Below are 18347 nucleotides of genomic sequence, written 5' to 3'. Positions count from 1 at the left end.
AATTTTTAAAACCACCACCTAAAATTTCTAGAATTATAAAATACAGTCACTAAGATTAGAAAATAGAAAGTCAAAAGATTAAGCAGAAAAACTGACTAAATTGAGAAAGAAACTAAAGCTAGAAAATAGATCTAAGAAAAGTACTCAGAATGCAACAGAAAGAAATGGGATAAGAAATGAGGTAGGAGGATAGAATGAGAAGGCTCAACATATGTCTATTAAGAGTTCTGGCAGGAGGGAATATAAAGAATGATGAAGTAAAATTGGAAGAGATAATAGCTAAGAACTTTTCTAAGTTAAAGAAAGATAATAAATGAGTCCTTGAATTAAAGAACAGAGTTTCAAGCAAGCTATAGAACAATAAAATCCAAACCCAGAGACAGAATAAAACTGCAGAATACCAAAAACAAAGTGAAAATCTTTGCAGTAACAAGAGGGGGGTAGGGGGGAGGGGAAAAAAAAAAAGAGATTGCCTGTAATTCCAACTCTTTGGGAAACTGAGACAGGTGGATCACCTGAGGTCAGGAGTTTGAGACCAGCCTGGCCAACATGGTGAAACCCTGTCTCTACTAAAAAATAAAAAATTAAAATACATTAAAAAAAATTAGCCAGGTTTAGTGGTGGGTGCATCTGTTATCCCAGCTACTCAGGAGGCTAAGGCAGGAGAATCGCTTGAACTTGGGAGGCAGAGGTTGCAGTGAGCCAATATCGTGCCACTGCACTCCAGCCTGGGCAACAGAGAAACTCTGTCTCAAAAAGAAAAAATAAAATATCAGAAGTCAGAAGAAGTTGCAATCGCATCTTCAAAATGCTAGTGGAAGATAACTATAATCCAGTGAGGATGAAATAAAGATTTAAATAAGGTAGAAATTCTTCTACTCACAGACCCCTAATGAAAGAATTATTCAAAGATTTGCCTCAGAAAAAAAAACAGAACTCAGGGGAGAGGAGTAGGATATAAAAATCAGTGACATTAACTGTGGAACCCCTCTTGGCAAAAGAATGCAAAATATGCCACAGTTCTAATGGTTTCTTCCCTATTTCATGCCTCTAAAAGGTCTCTTTGACTTGTACAATCTTTAAATTTACTAACTTGACAGAAATTTATTGTTTCTTCCTGAGTTTGAGAGATATAAGGTATAAATTTAAGCTAGATAAGTAGGTCATTCATTTCACTCACTCATTCATCACACACACACAGAGAGAGAGAGAAAGAGAGACGGCGAGAGAGAGAGAGAGAGAGAGAGGAGAGACAGACCCCCATCACATGCCAAGTTTTGTTGAGGTACCAAAGATAATCAGCAAACAGGTAAAAATCCCTGCCCTAAAGTTTATATCCTGGTAGGAAAGGCAGACAATCAACTACACACACTCATAGGAATTCTGATAAGTAACAAAGAGAAACTGCAGCAAGGTAGAGGGGTAACAAGTGCTGGGGGGAGGTGAACTTCACAAAGAATAAGGTATCAGCTAAGGGTCTCAGCAGGGAAGAGCTGGCCTGCTCAAAGGTAACTGAGGTCCAGGCACAGTGGCTCACGCCTGTAATCCCAGCACTTTGGGAGGCTGAAGTGGGTGGATCACTTGCGGGCAGGAGTTCGAGGCCAGCCTGCCCAACAGGGTGAAACTCCGTCTCTACTAAAAATATAAAAATTAGCCTGGCATGGTGGCTTGCACCTGTGGTCCCAGCTACTAAGGAGGCTGAGGCAGGAGAATCGCTTGAAGCTGGGGGTGGAGGTTGCAGTGAGCCAAGATCGCACCACTGCCTCCAGCCTAGGCGACAGAGAGGGACTCCCGTCTCAAAAAAAAGAAAAGAAAAGAAAAGAAAAACGTTAACTGAAAAGAATTTGGAAAAGCAATTGCTCACAAAGGTGAGGAGGGTTGAAGTAACAGAGACTGGCGTGCAGGGCACAGTTACCATCCTGGCACAGAGGGGGAAAGGGGAGAGGACAATATTGCTAAGCCCAGCAAGAGCTGGAGTCTAATCAGGCCAGTGGCCAGGTAGAGGAACCCGGCAGCACTGCGGAACCACAGTCCAGCTGGAGGGAATGAAGATAAAGCCCTGAAACGACTTCCCCTCGCGTCTCTCCGCGGGTCTCTGGACAAAGCCTCCCATTTGCTGAATCCAATCACAAGTCGGAGGGCCAAGAAGCCCCAGGGATGAGGCTGCAGTACACAAAGCAGGACAGAGCGGACAAGGAGCAAACCAGCGCAGGAGGCCAGGAAAAGCCTCTGTGTGCAGACACCTTTTGAAGAAAGGCCTAGGGAAGGAAGGAAGACAGTGACTACATCACTCAGAAGAAAAGCCTTCCAGAAGAGGGAGCAGCACACTAAAGGCCCCTGGCAAGCGTAGGCCCGGCCAATGAGGCTGGAGAGGAGCCAGAAAGGGAACTGGGAGGTGGGGGTGCTGAGAGGTAGAAGGTGGAAGGCTCTGCAGGTCATTGGAAGGACTCTGTCTCTCACCCCAAGTGAGAAGATCTGGAAGCCACTGGATGTTTCCAGCAAAGGACGTCAATCCACTGACATTTTGGGAGGATTTGGGGCAGAAGCTGTAGGGGGAAGGGTGAAATCTGGGGACAGCAAGGAAGTTTTCAAATGTCCACGTGGGAGGCAATGGTGGCTTGGACCAGGTGGCAACAGAGAAAGTGGTAAGTTTGTCTACTCAAAGCCCAGATTTTGAGGAAACAGTTTTAAGTAGGCTAAATAGAAGTGCTTTTCCTTACAGATTTTTTTTTCAGTTTTATTTTCTTAAGTTCAACTATTTTGTTTTTATATTTCAATAGTTTTGGGGGAACAGGTGGTGTTTGGTTACCTGCATAAGTTCTTTAGTGGAGAAGTCTAAGATTTTAGCACACCCATCACCTGAGCAGCATACACTGCATCCAATATGTGATTGTTGTTGTTGTTGTCGTTGAGATGGAGTCTTGCTCTGTTGCCCAGGCTGGAGTGCAGTGGCACGATCTCGGCTCACTGCAACCTCCTCGTTCTGGGTTCAAGCGATTCTCCTGTCTCAGCCTCCTGAGTAGCGGGGATTACAGGTACCCGCCACCAGGCCCAGCTAATTTTTGTATTTTTTTAGTAGAGACGAGGTTTCACCATGTTGGCCAGGCTGGTCTCGAACTCCTGACCTCAGGTGATCCGCCCAACTCGGCCTCCCAAAGTGCTGGGATTACAGGCGTGAGCCACCGTGCCCGGTCCAATATGTAGATTTTAATTTCTCCCCCAGACTCTTTCCTTCCCAGTCCCTAAAGACCATATCACTCTGTAAGTCTCTGCATCCTCAAAGCTTAGCTCCCACTTATAAATGAGAACAAATCGTTTTTGGTTTTTCCATTCCTGAGTTATTTCACTTAGAATAATGGCCTCCAGCTCCATCCAAGTTGCTACAGAAGACATTATTTCATTCCTTTTTGTGGCTGAGTAGTATTCCGTGTTGTATAAATACCACATTTTCTTTATCCATTCATTGGTTGATGGGCACTTAGGTTGGTCCCACATCTTTTGCAATTGTGAATTGTGCTGCTGTGAACATGGATGTGCATGTGTCTTTTTCATATAATGACTTCTTTTCCTTTGGGTAGATACCAGTAGTGGGACTGTTGGATCAAATAGTAGATCTACTTTTAGTTCTTTCAGGAATCTCCATACTGTTCTCCATAGAGGTTGTACTAATTTACATTCCCACCAGGAGTGTAAAAGTGTTCCCTTTTCACCACATCCACACCAACATCTATTGTTTTCTGACTTTTTCATTATGGCCATTCTTGTAGGAGTAAGATGGTATCTCCTTGTGGTTTGAATTTCCATTTCCATGATGATTAGTGCTGTTGAGCTTTTTTTCATATGATTGTTGGTCAATTACATATCTTCTTTTGAGAAACATCTATTCATGTCTTTTGCCCACTTTTTGATGGGATTATTTGTATTTTTCTTGCTGATTTGTTTGAGTTCCTTGCAGATTTCGGATACTAGTCCTTTGTTGGATGCATAGTTTGCAAATATTTTCTCCCATTCTCTGGTTGTCTATTTATTCTGCTGATTATTTCTTTTTCTGTGCAGCAGCTTTTTAGTTTAATTAGGTTCCACTTATTTATTTTTGTTGTACTTGCTTTTGGGGTCTTAGTCATGAATTTTTTGCCTAGGCCAACGTCCAGAAGAGTTTTTCCAATATTATCTTCTAGAATTGTTATGCTTTCGGGTCTTAGAATTAAGTCTTTGATCCATCTTGAATTGATTTTTATATAAGGTAGAGATGGGGATCCAGTTTCATTCTTCTACATGTGGCTTGCCAATTATCGCAGCACATAAACTGGGGAAAGGATAGCCTATTTTGGGGAAAGGCTATATAAATTGAATAGGCTGTCCTTGCCCCAATTTATGTTTTTTCAAATATATAAATTGAATAGGCCATCCTTTCCCCAATTTATGTTTTTGTATGCTTTGTCAAAGATCAGTTGGCTGTATAATAATTGGTTTTATTTCTGGGTTCTCTATTCTGTTTCACTGGTCTAAGTGCCTTTTTTTTTTTCCATAACATTAACCATGATGTTTTTGGTAACTAGAGCCCTGCAGTATGATTTAAAGTCCAATAACATGATACCTCCAGATTTGTTCTTTTTTCTTAGTATTACTTTGGCTATTCAGGTTCTTCTGGGGTTCCATATGAATTTTAAGATTTTTTTTCTAGTTCTGTGAAAAACTGTGATGGTATTTTGATGGAAGGGAATTGCATTGCATCTGTAAATTGCTTTGGGCAGTATGGTCATTTTCACAATATTGATTCTTCCCATCTATGAGCATGAGATATGTTTCCATTTATTTGTGTCATCTATGATTTCTTTCAGCAGTGCTTTGTAGTTTTCCTTGTAGAGAGCTTTCATCTCCTTGGCTAAGCACGTTCCTACGTATTTTATTTTTTTGCAACTGTTGTAAAAGGGATTGACTTCTTGATTTGATTCTCAGCTTGGTTGCTGTTGCTGTACAGCTGTGCTACTGATTTGTATACATTGATTTCGTAACCTGAGACTTTATCGAATTTGTTTATGAGATCTAGGAGTCTTTTGGATGAGTCTTTAGGGTTTTCTAGGTGCATGATCATATCATTGGCAAACAACACTAGTTTGACTTCTTCTTTTCCACATAGATGCCCTTTCTTTCTCTTAACTGACTGCTCTGGCTAGGACTTCCAGTACTACATTGAATAGGAAGTGGTAAAAGTGGGCATCCTTTTCTTATTTCAGTTCTTAGAGGGAATGCTTTCAATTTTTCCCTATTCAGTATGATGTTGGCTATGGGTTTGTCATACATGGCTTTTCTTATTTTGAGGTAAGTCCCTTCTATGCCTAGCTTATTAAGAGTTTTTAACATAAAGGGATGCTGGATTTTATCAAATGCTTTTTCTACATCTACTGAGATGATCACATGGTTTTTACTTTTAATTGTTTGTGATATATCATATTTATTGACTTGCATATATTAAAGCATCCCTGCATCCCTGGAACAAAACCCACCTGATCATGATGTATTATCTTTCTGATATGCTGTTGGATTCAATTAGCTAGTATTTTTTTGAGGATTTTTACACCTATGTTCATCAAGGATATTGGTCTGTACTTTTCCTTGTTTGTTTTGTCCTTCTCTGGTTTTGGTATTAGGATGATACTGGCTTCATACAATGATTTAGGGAGGATTCCTTCTTTCTCTTTCTTTTGGAATAGTTTCAGTAGGATTATTACCAATTCTTTGAATTCCAGTAGAATTCAGCTGTGAATCCATCTGGTCATGGGCTTTTTTTGTTGGCAATTTTTAAATTACTGATTCAATCTAACTGCTTATTATTGGTCTGCTCAGGGTTTCTGTTTTTTCCTGGCTTAATCTGGGAGGGTTGTGTTTCCAGGAATTTATCTATTTCCTTTAAATTTTTTAATTTGTGCATGTAAAGGTTTTCATAATAGTTTCAAATGATCTTTTGTATTTCTGTGGTTTTGGTTGTAATGCCTCCTGTTTCATTTCTAATTAAGCTTATTTGGATCTTCTCTCATCTTTTCTTCGGTAATCTCACTAATGGTCTATCAATTTTGTTTATCTTTTCAAAAAACCAGTTTTTTGTTTCATTTATCTTTTGTATTTTTTGTGACACTAGCTTGTCAATTTGTGCTCTTTCTGACTTTTTAATGCAGGCATTAAACACTATGAACTTTCCTCTTAGCACTGCTTTTGCTCTATCCCAGAGGTTTTGATAACTTGTGTCACTATTATCATTCATTTCAAAGAATTTTTTAATTTCCATCTTGATTTGTTAACTCAAAAATCATTCAGAAACATATTATTTAATTTCCATGTAATTGTATAGTTCTGAGCATTCCTTTTGGAGTTGACTTCTAGTTTTATTCCCCTGTGGTCTGAGAAGATATTTGATATTACTTCAATTTTCTTAAACTTATTGAGACTTGTTTTACAGCCTATCATGTGTTCCATCTTGGAGAATGTTTCACGTGCTAATGAGAAGAATGTATATTCTGCAGTTGTTAGGTAGAATTGTCAGAGGCATGTGAACCGCAGCAACTCCATCTTAAACAGGAGCTGGGTAAAATGAGGCTGAAACCTACTGGGCTGCATTCCCAGATGGTTAAGGCATTCTAAGTCACTGGATGAAATAGGAGGTCAGCACAAAATACAGCTCATAAAGACCTTGCTGATAAAACAGGTTGCAGTAAAGGAGCCAGCCAAAACCCACCAAAACCAAACCGGCGACCAGAGTGACTTCTGGTCGTCCTCACTGCTACACTCCCAACAGTGCCATGACAGTTTACACATACCATGGCAACATTAGGAAGTTACCCTATATGGTCTAAAAAGGGGAGGCATGAATAATCCACCCCTTGTTTAGCATAGCATGAAGAAATAACCATAAAAATGGGCAATCAGCAGCCCTCAGGGCTGCTCTATGGAGTAGCCATTCTTTTATTCCTTTACTTTCTTAATAAACTTGTTTTCATTTTGCACTGTGGACTCGCCCTGAATTCTTTCTTGCTCTGTCGCCCAGGCTGGAGTGCAGTGGTGCGATTTTGGCTCACTGCAACCTCCGCACCCCAGGTTCAAGCAATTCTCCTGCCTCAGCGCCCCAGTAGCTGGGACTATAGGCGCGTGCCACCGTGCCCGGCTAATTTTTTTGTATTTTTAGTAGAGATGGGGTTTCACCGTGTTAGCCAGGATGGTCTGGGTCTCCGGACCTCGTGTTCCACCCACCTCGGCCTCCCAAAGTGCTGAGATTACAGGCATGAGCCACCGCACCTGGCCGCCCTGAAATCTTTCTTGCATGAGATCCAAGAACCCTCTCTTAGGGTCTGGATTGGGACCCCTTTCCTGTAACAGAATGTTCTTTAAATATCTGTTCAGTCCATTGTTCCACAGTGTAGTTTAAGGCCATTGTTTCTTTGTTGACTTTTTTGGTTTTTTTTTTTTTTTTGAGACGGAGTCTCGCTCTGTCGCCCAGGCTGGAGTGCAGTAGCGTGATCTCGGCTCACTGCAAGCTCCACCTCATGGGTTCAGGCCATTCTTCTGCCTCAGCCTCCGGAGTAGCTGGGACTACAGGTGCCTGCAACCACGCCCGGCTAATTTTTTGTATTTTTAGTAGAGATGGGGTTTCACTGTGTTAGCCAGGACGGTCTCGATCTCCTGACCTCGTGATCCGCCCGCCTCGGCCTGCCAAAGTGCTGGGATTACAGGCATGAGCCACCACGCCCGGCCTCTTTGTTGACTTTCTGTCTGGATCTGCCTAGTGCTGTCAGTAGAGGAATACTGAAGTTCCCACTATTACCATGTTGCTGTCTATCTCATTTCTTAGGTCTAGTAGTAATTGTTTTATAAATCTGGGAGCTCCAGTGTTAGGTGGATGTAAAGTTTAGGATTGTAATATCTTCTTCTTGGATTGATCCTTTTATCATTACGTAATGACCTTCTTTGCCTTTTTTTTAACTGTTATTGCTTTAAAGTCTGTTTGTCTGATGCAAAAATAGCTACTCCTGCCTGCTTTTGGCTTTCATTTGCATGGAGTATCTTTTTCCACCCCTTTACCTTGAGTTTATATGAATCCTTATGTGTTAGGCAAGTCTCTTGAAGACAGAAGATATTTGGTTTGTGATTTTTTATCTGTTCTGCCATTTTGTATCTTTTAAGTAGAGCATTTAGGACATTTATGTTCAATGTTAATATTGAGATGTGAGGTACTGTTCTATTCATCATGTTAGTCTACACTTAGATACTTTGATTTTTTTCAATGTGTTATTGTTTTATAGGCCCCGTGAGTTTTATGCTTCCAACCAGTTCCATTTTGATACATAGTGAGCTTTTGTTTCACAATTTAGAACTCCTTTTGGCATTTCTTGCAGTGCTGGTTTGGTAGTAGCAAATTCACGTAGCATTTATTTGTCTGAAAATGACTTCATTTCTCCTTCATTTATCAAACTTAGTTTTTTTGGATACAAAAAAAAAGTTTTCTGGATACAAAAAAAAAGTTTGACTGATAGTTATTCTGTCTAAGGAGGTTAAAGACAGGACCCCAATCCCTTCCAGCTTATAAGGTTTCTGCTAAGAAGTCTACCATTAATCATCAGGCTATCTAAAGTCAACATGAAGGAAAGAATTCTAAGAGCTGTGAGACAAGAGCATCAGGTAACTTATAAAGGATTTTTTATTTTAGATAAGTGAAGTCCTTCTAATTTGTTTAACCAAGTATTCACTATACACATTTAGTAACATGCAATATAGTATATGTATTAAAAGTTGGCATGTAAAGTAACATATCTTTTTTGGCAATTTAACTATATGTATCAACAGTCTCAAAAATATTCATACATTTTCACCCACTAATCCCATCCTAAGAATCCTAAGTTACTGTGATCAAATATAAATGCACAAAACAATATTATTTATACTAGACAAAAATTGGATACAGAATGGTACATTTAAGGATGTATGGAAGAATGGATTGATAACATGGCCTTCAGGAAGTCTTCCAAAAGTTTCATTGCTTTAGGTGATTTTGTTTTTGCAACCAGGCTTTTGATAAAGATAAAATAGTAAAAATTTCAATACTATATTCTTGAACCTTGAATTATGTGTTCTCAACACTATATACAGAAACTCTGATATTCATTCAGACAAAAATTAGGTTTAAGGTCCACTCAAGAAAATAAAAGTTATATTCCAATAGAGAGCATTTCCCATCAAAGACACAACATTTGGTCAAGGGTGTTTCTGGGAGTCATGAGAGAGAATAACTGAAAATAACACTGGAAAACTAGGCTGTGGCCAGACTATGAAAATCTTTAAATGCCCAGATAAGTCTGCATTTTATTCTCTAGTTGCAAGGATTTATAAAAGATTCTCAATGTAAAAGATTATGATCCAAAAAGTACCTTTACAAAAAATTAATCTGGCAGCAATAATGCAGTACTTTACAGAATCTGAGTTACAAGAGTTCCTTAAAGGCTTCTGATTCAACTACCCTCAAGGATGGAATGCAGGGACTAAAGGGCAGGCTGCTGCAGCAATCTGGATTTGAGGGGATATAGAGCTCAACAAGTATGGCAGAAATTGGAATAAGAAGGAAGGGATCTGGGTCTTAAAGTTAATGCAATTTGGTACTAAAATGTAAGTCAACTAACAATTACAACTGTAAGCTCTGGATTCTGTCCACAAACATTTTTTTTTTTTAATCTTGAGAAGTCACTGGCAGACTATGTAAGAAGTTTGGAGCAGAATACCTATCTATCAGTCAGTCTCTCTCTCTCTCTCTCTCTCTCTCGATACAGGGTCTGGCTCTGCCACCCAGGCTGGAGTGCAATCACATGACCTTGACTCACTGCAACCTCTGCCTCATGGGCTCAAGCCATCCTACCACGTCAGACTGTCACCTCAGCCTCACCCTCCTGGGACTATAGGTGTGCACCACCACGCCTGGCTAATATCAGTTTTCTTTAATAAAACACATGGCAGGTAAAAGACTATCCTATACAAACCCTTAACAGTAAGGACAGGCTCAATTACATTCAACTCTCCAATTCCATTCATCAAATCATCTTAACCCTATTTACTTATTATTTATATAAAATGCAGTTTATCTGTACTGATTTTTCAGAAAATATTCATAATTATCTCTTTTGTAGTATCAATATTATGCATATCTCTAAACAATGTTGATTTCTTCTCAGTTTCTCCAAGTTGGATTAATTATCTGCTCAATCATTGCTAATATAGATATGCATACCATCATTACGAATGACATGTCATACAGGCAATCTGAAACAAGAGATTTGACTCAAGATTCTTTTTAAAACTTAATTTGGTTGTAATTCTAATTCTGATATAATTTATTGATGTGGTCCAGGTTAAATGAATTAATCTTCATATTTCATATCACTGGACTTTTTCTACATCTTTTAAATGTTGTGCTTTTCTACATCTTTAAAATGTTTCTACATCTTTTAAATCTCCCTACTTTTTGGTAGTTCTTGACATGTTTTAAAAGCTCATCAACAGTCATAGTTGCATAACTCTGTGAATAGAGTAAAACCACTGAATTTTACACTTTACATGTGTGAATTTTGTTATGTGAATTATACCTAATATGACACCATTATTATCTTAAAGTCCATTGAGAATGAACAGTGCTAAGTAATATAATATTCCAGCCTGCAACTAATAATCAAAATAACCTAACCACTGCCCTTCCCAAGGCTATAACTGCTGATAAAAACATGTTTGTTCAACTGAAGTAAAGAGATGCCATAAGTACACTTGGACAGATACAGAATACTTTACGGTCCATTTACTCTAATATTAACATTTCCTCACATTCCCTGGAAATATAGAAACTGAATCTTGGAGTCAACTAAAGGAAACTAACACGTGATTAAAATAGTTAATCATGGCTGGGCGTGGTGGCTCACGCCTATAATCCCAGCACTTTGAGAGGCCAAGGCGGGTGGATCATGAGGTCAGGAGATCGAGACCATCCTGGTTAACATGGTGAAACCCCGTCTCTACTAAAAATAAAAAAAAAAAAATTAGCCAGGCGTGGTGGTGGGCACTTGTAGTCCCAGCTACTCGGGAGGCTGAGGCAGGAGAATGGCATGAACACGGGAGGCGGAGCTTGCAGTGAGCCGAGATCGCATCACTGCACTCCAGCCTGGAAGGCAGAACAAGACTCCATCTCAAAAAAAAAAAAAAAAAAAAAAAAGTTAATCATAAACTCACAAATAACTACATAATTTATACTTTAGTGAAGTCATTTATACATGCATACTGGCTACTAAGCATCTGTTAAGAGTTTAAGAAATATAATTTTTTAATTTACACAGGAATAGGCACCTTTTTCTCAATACTTAAGTTTGATTTGAAGGCTATTTTTCTTTTTTTTTTTTGAGACAGAGTCTCCCTCTGTTGCCCAGGCTGGAGTGCAGTGGCATGATCTCGGGTCACTGCAATATCTGCCTTATGGGTTCAAGCAATTCTCCTGCCTCAGCCTCTTGAGTAGATGGTTACAGGCACGTGCCACCACGCCCAGCTAATTTTTGTATCTTTAGTAGAAACGGGGTTTCACCATGTTGACCATGCTGGTCTTGAACTCCTGACCTCAGGTGATCCACTGCCTCAGCCTCCCAAAGTGCTAGGATTACAGGTGTGAGCCACAGCGCCCAGCCTTGTAGGCTATTTATAGTCAACTCTTGATAACTCATAATAGAGAATGAAGACATAAAGTTGTTACTGAAAGGAAGATTAATAATTAGCTAGACAAGATCATATATACGTTTATAGAAGCATAAAAGGCCAAGGCCTGAAACAACCAACTTCTTTATTTTATGGATGAGGGCACTGAAGCTCGCAAGAGTTAAAAGTGTTGTTCGAAGTAACAGCCAGTAAGTGGAAGAGTAAGGATTCAAGCCTAAGACATTCTCTGTGTGTGTGTGTGTGTGTGTGTGTGTGTGTGTGTGACAGAGAGAGAGAGAGAGACAAAGTCTTGCTCTGTCACCCAGGCTAGAGTGCGCCGGCACATTCTCGGCTCACTGCAACCTCCATCTCCCAGGTTCAAGCGATTCTCCTGCCTCAGCCTCCCGAGTAGCTGGGATTACAAGCACATGCCACCATACCCGGCTAATTTTTGTACTTTTAGTAGAGACAGGGTTTCATCATGTTGGCAAGGCCAGTCTCGAACTCCTGACCTAAAGTGATCCACATGCCTTGGCCTCACAAAGTACTGGGATTACAGGCATGAGCCACTGCGCCCGGCCTCAAGCTTTATAGACATTCTGACTCCAAAACCCAAGTCTTCTGGGATTCATAAGCAGAATCCTCATTCTGCAGCCAAAATTAATTTACAGGCCAAAAACATTAACTTTAAATTTATCTTTCTTTTTTTAAAAGGATAAAAACATTATTAATCTCTAAAGCAAGCATCCTCCGTGAGTAGAAACTTTAAATTGCCCTTTTAAAGTTTCAAAGTAGTTTTATCAAATATAACTCTTAATTCAAAACCAAAAACTGTTTAAAAATGAAGTCAAACAAAACTACAACGGGTCAATACCTACGTGTTAAAGAATGATTGTAGGGATAGTGCTTGTCTTTTTACCTTTAGCCATGTCACACTCCTTAATCATTTTGAGAAAGTTGGAAATTTCCCTATCTAGTCGCTGTTGGCATGACTGTGCTTTCTGCAAAAAAAGAAAAGACAAAATTAAAACAAAAATTTTTACATTACTTATGCTTTAATGTTTCTATCAAAACTTTCAGTACATAGATTGATATACCATAATAGAGACATATGCCTTACAGAGAAAAAAAAGGTGAGAGAAAATTTCCTTGTAAACTGAATATAACATTTAATCAAGTATAAAGTAAAAATAAACATTTTTAAATTTTAAATACATTCAACATCTGTTGTGTAGATACCATACAATCGCATCCATTACTATTACTATCTCATTATGCCATGTGTGTCTGCGGAATTATAATTCTCTGATTTATTAGCACTTTTAGTAGGCCTGATGAAATTCGTCAAGAAATTATAAAATGCATTCCTTAAAAATATATTTTAAAAACTGTTTTGTTCAAAAAAAAAATCCAGATGGTCCTAACATTTGGAAACCACAAGCTGATTCTCGTTCAGCAATTTAAGTGCATACAGCCCCCACATCATCAAACCAAAAAGGACATTTTCTTAGTGTGTCAAAGCTTCTGAAAATAAGGTAAAGTCAATTATAGAAAAGCATCTTCTTGTAATTTGAAAGTTCTACATTTTTAGATCCCTAAAGGCAAAAAAACATCAATACAGAATTTCTTGATGAAAGTTACATCCCATCTTAGTGCAGATTTAGAAATCTAAAATGAAAGATCAGTCAAATCCATTTATTATATTAAAAATGTCATTTTGAAGGTAGTTTTATATATCATTTCCCTTTAAAGAGGTGGGATGAATAAGCAAAAAAATTATCATTGTAAATTTGCTTGGTTATCAAAATAGAAAATATTTATTCTGAGAATCTTGACCTTATAAACAATAGAATCACATTCTTTCAGGTAGAGTAATATATTTAGCCTTATGAAACTTCCCTACTTTGTACTCCTAATCTCAGCTAGCCCATCACAAAACATTTTGCACCCCCAAAATCAAACTTACTATAGATCAGTATGTCAAGGTGGCATAGGTAAATACTCTTTTCTCCTATTTCACCTTATAAATTTTTTAGTGCTTACAAAGCTCTACTCAACCACAGTAGAATTATTCATGTTATCACATTAGTGACAGGCAACGTTCTCTTCAAAATTTGTATTACTCTCCTTTGTTTTGAGGGCTCTAACAACACCTACGTACCATTCACTTGGTGGGGAGCAGGGGGAGAATACCTACACCATGCAATTTAAAACACCATATGCCTGATAATTTTTCCAGACGCAGCCTGTGAATACAGGTTGAGGGGCAGGGAAAAAGTTTATCTAGAGGCACCGAAACATGCACTGCAACCAAATGCATCACTCATGATTTATTAATAGAAAATCATCATTCTTGCTCTATACATATTTAATACTCTGCTTATGTGCAAGCCAATGATACTGTTTTATCCTTTCCTCTCTATGATGAAAGTAAGCTAGAGGCATAAAAGTAAGCAATGGCTTCAACTGCAGACTATGAATCTGTAATAAACAGGATAGTTTTCCTGAAGTTATAATTAAAGGCAGGAAACACCTTCTGTAACATCATCTTCAAATATATGAATCACATTTATCTTCCCTTGAATCATATTTCCATCTAACAGTTATTAAAAAGTTTCCTTGATCGATGATTTACTTGTTTTAAAGGGTACATAACAGGTCAGCTGGAGAAGATCCAATCTACACATACTGTTTTAAGTTGGGTACAAAGTATGTATGTCTTCTGTTCTAAACAACTTAGTGCTTTTTAATTGATACTAAAAGATGCTAAAAAGAACAGAGGTTATTAATATAATAAAACATAATATGGTCTCCCATTTGCTTAGTTGCTACTAGTTATAGTTTGAAAAACTAAAAATCAATTTATTAAAGTTAATTCTTTTTAATATTTTGCAGAGTCCAACATGGTTTCTCATTTTTGACTTCTATGCCACTGACATTATGTCAGGAACTGATAAGATTTGGTTGTGTCCCCACTCAAATCTCACCTTGAATTGTAGCTGCAATAATCCCCATGTTTTGTGGGAGGAACCCAGTGGGAGGTAATTGAATCATGGGAGTGGGCTTTTCCTGTGCTGTTCTCATGATAGTGAACAAGTCGCATAGGATCTGATGGTTTTATAAAGGGGAGTTCCCCTGCAAAAGCTCTCTTGCCTGCTGCCACGTAAGACATGCCTTTGCTCCTCCTTTACCTTCCGCCAAGATTGTGAGGCCTCTCCAGCCATGTGGAACTGTGAATCAATTAAACCTCTTTCCTTTTTAAATTACCCAGTCTGGGGCATGTCTTTATTAGCAGCATGAGAATGAACTAATACAAGGACTCTTTTTAAGTTTTAATTTCTATTTATTTATTCTACATAAATGGAATCTCACTATGAGCAATGTTATAATACCTAAAGTTTAACAGTATTTTAACTTTGCCCAAGTTATCTGGACAAAGCACACGAGAAAAAGGATTAAACCCATTGATACAGGGGCCTAGAGGATCAGAAGTTACCCCAGGTGAGCAGCTGAGCCACATTTACAACACAGGTCTCCTGCTTAGAAACCAAAATTTTAGCTGTTGGTTTTGTATGAGTTAAGCTGATGTTAAATTATCTTATGATCCCTAACCTACAGGGCAGCTCGAAAATGCATATCAAGGGGGTGAATAGCTAGAGAGGAATGCATCGGCTAGTAGAGAAGTAATTAATTCCAGGCTATTTGCTGCAGAAAATCCACATTTGGTTAATTAAGCACAGAAGCAGATTGCCACCTACTCAGCAATAAAAATGAATAAACTACTAATACACACAACATTACGGTGAAAAAAAGACACCTAAGAGCACATGCTGTATGATTCCATTTACATGAAATTCTAGAAAGGAAAACTGATCATGCTTATAATGACATTGTCATTATATCAGTGTCATTAGGTCAGTGGTTGCCAGAGATGGAAGTGGAGGGTATTATCTGGGAAGAGCAGCAAGGGAACAACATTTTCACATAATAAAAATGTTCTCTATCTTGATAGGAGTGGTGGTTACACAGACAATATACATTTGTCAGAATACATCAGATTGAAGACATAAAGTGAGTTCCTTTTTTCTGCAAACATTGTATTTCAATATTAATTCAAACTTTAAAAATAATAGATTGTCAAACTCTGATCACTTTCTTCTTTGCAGAAAATGGCCACTATTACAAGTAGTGATGCCGTAGCACTTATCTCTAAGTCTTCCTAACTCCAGCCAAATCCACTTCAAAGATAGCCCCATACTCTGGCCAGGCGCAGTGGCTCATGCATGTAATCCCAGCACTTTGGGAGGCTGAGGCAAAAGAATCACTTGAGCCCAGCATTTCGAGACCTTTCTTGCAACATAACGAGACCTAATCTCTACAAAAAAACAACGAAAAAATTACCCAGGCTTGGTGGCACATGCCTATAGTCCCAGCTACTTAAGAAGCTGAGGCAGGAGGATCACTTGACCCCAGGTGGTCAATGCTGCAGTGAGCTGTGATCACACCACTGCACTCCAGCCTGGATGACAAAGTGAGACCCTGTCTCAAAAAGAAAAAAAAACAACAAAAACCCATACTCCATCTTTCCTAAGTCAACCCAAAAGCACACTTATTCTTTCTGACATCTGGCGATTATTATGCCCTTGCTTTGTAACTTTCTTAGCGTTTCACTTTGCAATATGTATTTACATAAAGTAAAAATAAAAAACAAAAAACAAAAGGATATATAGAGAAAAGTAATTCTCCTTCACACACCTTGCAATCTTATTTTGCACCTTTTTCAGCTGCAGAGCAACAAATGCTAATTTCTCATCTTTCCTGAATGATCTAAGTCTACACAAATATATATGTGTACATCCCTGTTTTTTTTCCTCCCAAGTAGTATCATATTTGGTACATCATTTTATGCCTTGTCCTTTTCGCTTAACTGTATATCTTAAATGTATCAGCATATACACATCTGCCTCATTCTTGCATGGATGTACCAATCTTTATTAGTTCCACGTGGATGTACATGCAACTTTCTGCACATTTATTTTAGTTGGGAATCAGTTATTTTTGTTGTTGTTGTTTTTGAGAGAGGCTGGCTCTATCACCCTATTGCCCAGGCTGGAGTGCATTGGTGCGATCTCAGCTCACTGCAACCTCCGCCTCATAGGTTCAAGCGATTCTCGTGCCTCAGGCTCCTGTGCAGTTGGGATTACAGATGTGCACCACCATGCCTGGCTAATTTTTGTATTTTTAGAGGCAGGATTTCACCATGTTGGCTAGGCTTGTCTCGAACTCCTGGCCTCATGTGATCTGCCCGCCTTGGGAATCACTTATTCTTAAATCAGAAAAGCTTTATATTATTTTCTCATTCCATTAAACTCGAGCATCATCTGCTCATCACTTTTTCTTTTTTTTTTTCTTTTTTTGAGACGGGGTCTCACTCTGTCGCCCAGGCTGGAGTGCAGTGGCGTGATCTTGGCTCACTGCAACCTCCATCTCCTGGGCTCAGGGGATCCTCCCACCTCAGCCTCCTAAGTAGCTGGGACTACAGATACGGGCCACCATGTCCAGCTAATTTTTTTATTTTTAGTAGAGACAGGGTTTTGCCATGTTGCCCAGACTGGAGTGAAGTGGTGTGACCACAGCTTGCTGCAACTTCAGCCTCAAAATTTTTAAAAAAATTTGTTTTTAAAATGGGGATTCGCCATGTTGCCCAGGATAGTCTTGAACTCCTGGGCTCAAGTAATTCACCCACCTCAGCCTCCCAAAGTACTGGGATTACAGGCGTGAGACACCATGCCTGGTCTGCTCATCACTTCTTGTAACACAGAAACAGTTCAGATCCTACAGAATCAAGACATCTTCAACAAATAAAACCCCCACTTTGCTAGTACCACCCAGAGCCTCTAAGAGCCTATCCCAGCACTGTCCAATAGAACTTTCTATGATGCTGGAAATATTCTATATCTTCGCTGTCCGTTGTGGTAGCCACATGTGGCTACTGAGCACTTGAGATGTGGCTAATATGTAGTTAAATATAGTTAAAATGAATAACTGAATTTTTTTCTGAGTCGTCTCACTCTTTCGCCCAGACTGGAGTGCAGTGGCACAATCTCAGCTCACTGCAACCTGTGCGTCCTGCCCCACCGGGCTCAAGTAATTCTCTTGCCTCAGACTCCCGAGTAGCTGGGACTACAGGTGCCCACCACCATGCCTGGCTAATTTTTGTATTTTTAGTAGAGACGGAGTTTCACCATGTTGGCCAGGCTGTTCTCAAACTCCTGACCTCAAGTGGTCCACCCACCTCAGTCTCCCAAAGTGCTAGGATTACAGGCGTGAGCCACTGCACCCAGCTGAATAACTGAATTTTAAAATTTTAATTAATTTAAATGTAAATAGCCACATGTGTAAATAGCCACAGGATAGCTAATAGCTATCATATTGGACAGTGCAGTTCTATACCAATACTGTGCTTGACTAATTTCTAATTTTTATGTCTGAAATATTTTCAAGTTGCTATTACAACAACCATGAGGTCAATAATTCTAGGACTTGTCTTATACAATCATATTGCATAAGATAATGTTTACCAATAAATGTTTATACTGAAAAACTGACTCACTCTCTCTTTCTTTTTTTTTTTTTTT

The 18347-nt window shown here is 39.0% G+C and overlaps 1 protein-coding gene across 3 annotated transcripts in view; it reads right to left on the bottom strand.

Annotated features, from left to right (window-relative positions):
- OSBPL1A (oxysterol binding protein like 1A) overlaps nt 1-18347 on the bottom strand; it is a 234893-nt gene that overhangs the window by 130289 nt on the left and 86257 nt on the right. For all 3 annotated transcript variants that reach the window (XM_055235932.2, XM_063614806.1, XM_055235945.2), the window contains exon 14: nt 12629-12710. In XM_055235932.2, coding sequence (XP_055091907.1) covers nt 12629-12710 — 82 coding nt within the window. The remainder of the gene's footprint in view (nt 1-12628; nt 12711-18347) is intronic.

The sequence above is a fragment of the Symphalangus syndactylus genome, chromosome 1 (assembly GCF_028878055.3).
Source record: "Symphalangus syndactylus isolate Jambi chromosome 1, NHGRI_mSymSyn1-v2.1_pri, whole genome shotgun sequence".
NCBI lineage: Eukaryota > Metazoa > Chordata > Mammalia > Primates > Hylobatidae > Symphalangus > Symphalangus syndactylus.
The sequence above is the reverse complement of the archived record's forward strand: the minus strand, read 5'-3'. Positions and strand labels throughout refer to the sequence as shown.